This window comes from Equus caballus, chromosome 22 (genome assembly GCF_041296265.1).
Source record: "Equus caballus isolate H_3958 breed thoroughbred chromosome 22, TB-T2T, whole genome shotgun sequence".
In the NCBI taxonomy this organism is placed as follows: domain Eukaryota; kingdom Metazoa; phylum Chordata; class Mammalia; order Perissodactyla; family Equidae; genus Equus; species Equus caballus.
Window position 1 is genome coordinate 23165390 of NC_091705.1, and position 8113 is coordinate 23173502.

Here is an 8113-nt window from a genome sequence, read left to right on the forward strand (position 1 = left end):
GCAGAGCGCGCTATGAGAGCACCATAGATGGAAGTTGGACTTTTGAGTGGAAAGCATGTTAGAAAGATAAGCAGAATTTGTGATGCAGCTCTTAATTTAATATGATGTGCTCTGAAGGCAAGTCCCGCTTTCGTCTCCATCTAGTTAAACCAATGTTTGCTCTCCATGAGGTAGTTTCTAGCTATAATTGGGTTAGATTCCAGCTGAAGACTTAAGCAAAATTTGACCTCATGATACAGACAGGAATTTAAAGTCAAAGCTTACAACAAAAGGTGGGGGTGGGAAAGGGAGGAGTTGTCTGGAACTTTTCATGTGCCTTCACAGGTTTTTCCATATATGATACTAGTAGTTCAGGCGTTACTAAAATAAAAATCTTTGTCTCAACCATAAAAGCAGCTCCAAAATGTGGCCTTCAATTTTTCTTTTTTGCGCGGAAAAACACAGACACACAAATGTTCACTTGAGACCAAATATTAGATCATATATTTTAATACATTGGAGGAGGACAAAGAATTAAGTGCAATAAAGAGAATCCTTGTATCTTCTTTACACTTCTCTTTATACGCTTTTAATTGTAAGTTAGCTCTCTTGGCTCTTGTCTTGGCAGTAGCATTATGTCCATCTCCATGTCGTCTCATCCCCAATAGAGTTGTCCGCAGTGAAATAACATCAGTAGAATTCTTCCTGCTGGTCCCCTCTAGCACCCCATACCCAGAAGGAAATGTTAATTACCAGTGTTCTCAGGAGAATATGATGCAGCCTGGGGAGAAGTTGCTGGCATGGTAGTAACAGTTCCAGGTACTGTGCTTTCTTCAGTCTCAGATGTGTCAATTGCTACTGAATCATCTAACCCAGATACGGGGGAATTAGGGAAAAAATTCATAGTTACATCTTCTATAGGCGTTCTCGGAGGTAGTGGCCGTGGAGTGTAATCCTCCTCACTCGTTATGGGAATGCAGCATGATAGCTTATTCATACAAAGAAGTTTGTACCTTTCAACATGTAAACATTTTTGTCTGCAACGTCCTACATTGTTCTTCCAACATTTTTTGACTTCCCAGCCAGCTGCAGGGGATAAACAAATGGGTGAAGTTTTTAAATCTAGCAATAACATGATAAACATTAATTTAAAAAATTGGCAATTACTACTACTGCCATCTTAAGAAATATGATAACAAATACTACAAGCCATTGAGAGAGACAAAAAAGAAAACTAAAGGTGTATATTAAAAATTGTGGGGGAGAGAGAACGAAAGAGAGAGACAGAGACAGAACAAAAGACAGAATGAAGAGGAGGAGGAGGAGGAAGAAGAGAAAGCAGGTAGATATATTTAGAGCTGATATTTAAGCCAAGGCAAGAAGGATGAAAGGAGCCAGCAAAGTCCACAGAGGGTAAAGATTATTTCAGGAAAGGCCACCAATGCTCAGTCCCAGTGCTGAGAAACTGCATGCTATCTTTAAAGTATTTGGAGAAAGCCGATGAGTCTAAAGTGTAATGTACAAAGAGCAAAGGAACATGAGATGAAATGAGCTTGAAGTATCAATGCCATCTCCCAGTCACTTTAGGCCATCATTAAGCATTTTCATCTATTTCAAAACATTAAGTGAGTTAAGCTACTATGTTTTAAATGGTTAGTTAGGATTTCATGTGGAAATCAGATTAGAAAAAAGAAAAAAGAACCAGGGAAACATGCTAGAGTCTTTGCCAGGTAGGAACAATGGTGGCTGGCAATGAAAATTGTGGAATGAAGAGGACAGATTAAGACATTGATTGTTTGGATATAAGGTCAGAGGAAGATGGAGAAATCAGATTGCATTACTACCTTTCTGAACTTAGATAGAGGACATTAGTGATACTTGCTATTCACAGAATAGTGAACTGAGGAAATGATGAGATTTGGAGGGAAGAGAAACAGGTGGGTTAAGTATTTGCTTTGAGGCATATAACATATAATATACCTAGGAGGTCAAGAAGGCAAGGGGAAAGACCTGTAGGATCTCAGCAGAAAAGATCGGACTCTAGATGTAAAATTTGGAATCACTGCTAATGGATAGTATTTAAAACCACAGTAATGGATAAAGTATAGTGAGTTGGAATAACGTCAAACAAGAGGGGGCCATAATTAAATTTTGATGAGTGTCACTACTGAGAGCTCAGATAAGACAAAAAGACTCAAAAGGAATAACCAGGTAAGTCAGAGCTAAATGGGAGAATGAGACACTAGGGAATTAGATTCGTTTTCCCAAAAGCAGACCTTGGGGAAAAATTTGAGTATAATAATTGAGTTGAGAGGCATTTCCCACCCCCAAAGTCAGTTTGGAAATGGGCAAGTTAGGGAAGTAAGAAAGCGAGGAAGAGGAGAGTTACACAGTTGGTTCTACTGTGGTTGACTAGAGCACAACCCTATGGGGAGCTCTGCAGCCAAAGTAGGAAACAAGCCTCAAAGTCATCCTTCTTGAGGGTCAAAGGACTGGAAGGTTTATCCACCATCCTCCTAGCCAACCATCCTGCCAGCCAAGAGTTGATAGATTACCCCAGAGTGAGCTGATAATTCCTTGTCATTTCTGGATTTCCCTGTGCAGGGATATTTTGCCATCAATCAGCCATGCTTTGGGGATACTGCTAGTGGCAGATCAGCCTGGTATGCATGAAAATGGCAAATGCCAAAGGCATACAAGGAACGTTGTATCAGACATGACTGTATTGTGCGAGAGAGGAAAATGTTTCTTAAAAGAGTGAGCAGACATTTGTAAGCAAATACTGCTGAAACGTTGAGCAAGATAAGGCCAGAAGTGTCCATTGTATTTAACATGATGAGTGCCACTGGTAACCTCGAGAGGAGCAGTTTCAGAGTGGTAGGAAGAAAAGAAACAAAAGCGAAGTTGGCTGAAATGTGAAGGACTTAAGAAGTGGAAGTAGCACCTGGAGACAAAACTCTTCAGAAGTGTATCTGTGCGGAAGAGCAGAGAAATAGAGAAGTTCTTGGAGGACAATATGGGGTCAAGGGAGGATTTTTTAAGGTTTGTTTTGAAGAATGAGAAATAATAGAGCATGTTTGCTAGCAATTAAGAAGAAACAGGTGGAGGGGAGAGACTAATGTAGAATAGGGAAATGAGACAACAGAAAGGCATAGTCCTTGATAAGGTGACAAGGATCAAATCACAGAGGGCAGACTGACTGAGACGGAGAAGGCACGCTTCCTCAGCTATGTCAGAGGGAAAGAGAAGATGGGTGTAAAGGCATTCTGGTATGGATGTTGGCAGTGGTAAAAAGAAAAAGTTCTGCTCGAATTTCTTAAACCATGAAGTGTTGGGTAAGGTCATAAGCTGGGAGGGAGAGTCAGGTAGAGGAATGGGGCAGGAGAATAGAAGAGAAAGCTAGTTCAGTACAAAGTAGTTGTCTAGGCAGGAGGGCAGGTGAGCTCCCGGGAGAAATACAGTAGGAATTCTAAGCAGTGTGAGAATTCATTCAAGGGGGGAAGATATGAATCTAAAGTGAACCTAGGCTGCTCCTTCATATGGTCATTTATCAAACACACTACATGACCATCTTGCTCAGCAAATAGCCCGAGAAGTGTCAAAGTTAGTGTATTCCGGGCAGAGGGAGAAGCTGGAGCAAAGGTTCTCAGTAGAGGGAAGCCTGGCATATATGAGGAATAACAAGTAATTCTCAAAACAACATTTTTTGGATTTAATTTGACAATGTATGAAAAACACCTTTCGTGGTTGACATATATACATCTCACAACAGTTTGGCTCCTATTGCCTCCCCTGGGATGTGTTGGCTCGATCACCCTTCCTCGATGACTCATTCTCTTATTATTTTACTGGCTCAAATTTACTTGCTCATGGTGGAATTTCTGTAAGTTCAAGTGTAGCCATTCCGTGTCTTACATCCAACACAAACTCTAACATTGCGTCTTCATCCTCATTTCTACAAAGATTATTTCTCAATGTTTCTTCTCATCCAGGCGTCCATACTTGAAATCTGAGGACTCCCAGCTCTTCTCTGCCTTTCCCAAGCTCTTTAAACCATCTTGTTCTGTCAGTTCCTCTTCAGAATTGTTTCTCGCTCACGTTGCTCACTACTCCTTTTTCACTATTCCCTCTAGAGTTAAGATTTAGGGCACAGCCCCTCATTCAACAAAGTTCTGAGCCTCTAACTATGGTATAGACTCTACTCTAGGCCCTGAAGCCACATTTGTGAACTAAGGAGACAAAATCACACGGAGCTTACTTTCTAGCAGGGGAAGACAGACAACAAAAACAAGTAAATTAATTTGTATAATTTATATGTGAGAAGATGATAAGTGGTTTGCAGAAATAAGAGAATAGATTTAAGTGAAGGTATTTGGAGCGTCATGAGGGCAGACGGAAGTTTCTTAAGCAGCAGTTAGTGGATGTCTTGAGAAAAGGTAATGATTAAACAATGACTGAAGAGGGTAAAGGAATTAACCACACAGTGTCCGGAGCAAGTGCATTCCAAGCAGAGGAAGCAAACAGAACTCTGTGGGTCGAGCAAGCCTGGCGTGTTTGAGGAAGAGCGTTGAGGCCAGTGCGGCTCTAGCGAAGGGAGCAAGGACTGGAATAGTAGGAGAGGAGATGAGAGAGGTCATCAGGGCCAGATCGTGGAGGGCAGATGGGCCACTGTAAGGACCCTGGTTATTGTTCTGAGTGAAGTGGGGCCGTGGCAGAGTTTTGAGCAGAAGAGGAACATAGTCTGACTTCCAATGTGAGTGGATCACGCTCTATGCTATCTTGACAATAGACTGCAGGGGTCAAGGGTAGGACAGAGACCTGTGAGGAAGCCACAGCAGCAACAGGTGAGAGAGATCCTGACCTGAGCCAGAGTGGTAGCCGTGAGGGGGTGAGATTGGTTCATTCTGGACATAATCATAATTTGCAGTTAGATGAAATAGACATGAATGTCACAGCTAAAAATATCAAAGGTAATTCCAAGAATAAGGCTTAAGTAATGCAAAGATGGCAATTGGGAATAATTTATAACTAACATGTGGGTGTTTTTCAGAATGACAGCAGTCAGTTTTCCAATCCTCTCAGTCAGGACTTATTATGTTGTTAGGACTTGTGACCTCATCACCGATATCTCAAAATGATAAAACTAGAAAATATGAATAACAATTGTATTATTTCAGTCACATAAGCCATCTAGCCAAAACACTGTCCCATGAGTGAGTTGTCTCTAAAACAGAGAGAGAACTCTCTGTTCTCTTAACTTAATTATATCTATTGACAGCAATCCACTGATGGACAGCTTGGTAAAAAATTTCTTTACGAAACCATCAGATGGTGTCTCACTTGCAAACACACAAAAATAAACTCAAATACATTAAATAGTTAAATTTCAAAGAACCTATAAAGGAAAATCTATAAATCAACAGGAATACAAATTACCCCCCCAAAATGAGAGGAAAAAAATGGGCAGAACTGCACAATTTGTAGGAAAACTAAACTATGCAATAAATACCTATTTAAAGTTTGACTTCTCCACAATGAAAGAAATAGAAAAAATTATGCATTTAGAGACTTCTTTCATTTTAAAATTTATAATATTCAGACATTGACAGCACACTAAGCAGACAGGAATAAGGTGCTTTTCTAGGAATTTTACCCTGAATGGCTTATGTCTAAAAATGGCTCTATAGATACACTTGTACATAAAACACAGATACGCTTGTTAGCAAAAATAATAATATAAATGTCCAATTGAGAAATTGGATAAATAATTTACAGAGCATCCATTCCATGAAATTTTATGCAAATATTGAAAGTTCAGTTTTGGTAAAATATTTAACATATGGGAAAATATTAATGATGGAGTAGAAAGTTTAAAAGTAGACTGCATATTTTTATTCACATGGTATTCAAGGAATCTGAGGGAGAGCAACAGAGCAAAACCTTACTGTTACTTCTTCACTATTTCAAAACTTTCCAAAATTTCAGCAAATAGTTCATAATCAGAATGGAGTGTAGGTATTAATTCTTTACCTCACTTACTAAACCAACGTGTCTCCATGTGATTCAAGATACAGGATCATAGGCATATTTATCTCCACTTCATGGAAGTGAATACCTTTCTAAGCAAAATATAACATCTCCAAATTTAAAGAGTCCACTTTCTTAGTACATAAAGAACTCTTAAAAATCAATAAAGAAGAGTTCAGAAATCCAATGGAATAGTTGTTCAAACTCATTTATAATTAAAGTGCAATGAATTCAAACAAAAAGTGAGACGTTTTCACACATCAAAATGTAATAGTGGAAAGAATGCGATAAAAATAGTGACGAGTGTGTGGGAAGCTGACACTCACAGGAATAATAAGAGTGAAAAGTAGTATAGCTCATTTGGTGGGTTGTTTCACAATCTCGTGTGTGTGTGTGTGTGTGGGTGGGTGTGGGTGTGGGTGTATCTAGTTATAAGTAGAAAGACATACATTTGTTTATAAATTTTCCTTGCTGAGTTGTTTCTGATAATTAAAAACTGGTTTTCCAGCAGTAGTGGGCCGATTAAATTAAGTAAGGAAGTCAACCACCTGCCGTAAGTTCTATGTATGCATTAAATAATGAAGTAGGTTTATATATTGATAAGAAGTCTCTAAGACATACTGCTAGTAATTTACTGAAGAATCCACACGGTTCATTTACATTGGATTTTTAAAAATCTAAGATATTTATGTGTGTGTGTGTATATATATATTTTTTTGTCTCCTAGGATATACAAATAATTGGTAAGATTAATTGATTGATTTAGAGATTGTGAAAGAGAAGACTGAAGAACTGTTACTCTATGGTAGGAGAGTAATTTTCCTCAAACTCATATAAATATATCAATTTCTTGATACTTTTTATCCACTGCCAGTATTATTTTTCAATAAGAAGTAGATAATTTTCAAAAGTAGCATTATTAGAAAGAGGGAGATCATTCTTATTGATATAATATCAGAAGTTCCCTGTTGGTGACTCACCTTTTTACTTTGTCTTAACTTATCCCCACTTCTAACTCAAATTTAGGTTGTGTCTTTCTCATGACAGCTGTGCAGAATCTACAAAGTGTGATGAACTTTTTCACCACATCTCAGATATAAAAATGAGGGCCTCCCTTGAAGGGACTTTTTACAACAGAAGAAAATTCAAGATGATAGTGAGAGTTAAACTAATAAGACATAACAATGAAACAGAGATAGCAATTAAATTTTTAAAATAGAAGTGAAGTGGGGCCGAGTTAACACTGGTTATAAATAGAGAGACGGAAAGGGCTGCTCAGAAGGTTGAGGAAATTCTTGCCTTGGAGAAATGTCTCAGAAGACACCCCAGCTTGATAAGTGTCTCTAACAGATTCTTAGGGAGCAGGGACATGAAGTTGCTGTAATAAGAGCATTCCTGCTGCTCTTTAATGGCCCAGGGCTCTTCCTGTGGGCCCTTTTTCCCCCTCAAGACACTTGGGAGCTCAAGGTCAACAGCTTATTCTAGTTCCACCATCTCTACATTCTAGAGTTTTATTACCTTTGGTCACCAAAGTTAGTAACCCACAAATAATGAAGGTCAGCATCAGGAGATCCATGGCTTCTGGGAGAGAGGAAGCCTTGTGTCCTGAAGAATCCAAAACACTTGGCACAGCTAGGACGCTAAGTGGTCACCTTTATTGGCCTACCATGGGTGGTGAACCAGAGAGGGGGAGAATGCTATGCCACCCAGAACACTAGACCATTAACTTGCACCACTGAGTGTGCATGACATAATAATGCTCTGTTCTAGAAACTACGAGAGGAAACTGAGGCCTTATGAAATGAATTATAGTCCTGAGGAAGCGTTGGGTCTGATGGAAAGAAACAACTCCCAAAGGAAGTCCTCCTTAACTCTAGATGGGGCCAATTACTTCTCCTCTCTCTTTATGCAGCACCACATATATATACTGCCCCAGTGAAAGCAGAATGCTATGTCAAGATCCCACTTGTTTCACGCCAATAACTTATGACACCCGGTAGAGTGTCCTCCTTTCCATCTGAATGATTGCCCCAATCCATTTTGCATTGATTTTTGTATAAGCTGTGAAGCTTGGTTTGAGATGGACTTTTTTTTCACTGAGGTATCC

At 39.2% G+C, this 8113-nt stretch overlaps 1 protein-coding gene across 1 annotated transcript; it reads right to left on the reverse strand.

Moving 5' to 3' along the window:
- Nucleotides 1-473: 473 nt before the first annotated feature.
- On the reverse strand, nucleotides 474-7876 carry DEFB125 (defensin beta 125). Its single transcript, XM_070247194.1, has 2 exons — nucleotides 7525-7876; nucleotides 474-1065 (listed from the first exon to the last, which is right to left on the reverse strand). Exons 1-2 carry the CDS (start codon nucleotides 7580-7582, stop codon nucleotides 725-727), a joined length of 399 nt encoding a protein of 132 aa, XP_070103295.1. The 5' UTR covers nucleotides 7583-7876; the 3' UTR covers nucleotides 474-724.
- Nucleotides 7877-8113: the final 237 nt, after the last annotated feature.

What these genes read in the sequence shown, in the direction of transcription:
- DEFB125 (XM_070247194.1), bottom strand. Translation starts at nt 7,582, where the DNA reads ATGGATCTCCTGATGCTGACCTTCATTATTTGTGGGTTACTAACTTTG. An exon ending in ACTAACTTTGGTGACCAAAG is followed by an intron (nt 1,066 to 7,524) that starts GTAATAAAACTC and finishes TATCCCCTGCAG; the next exon opens with CTGGCTGGGAAGTCAAAAAA.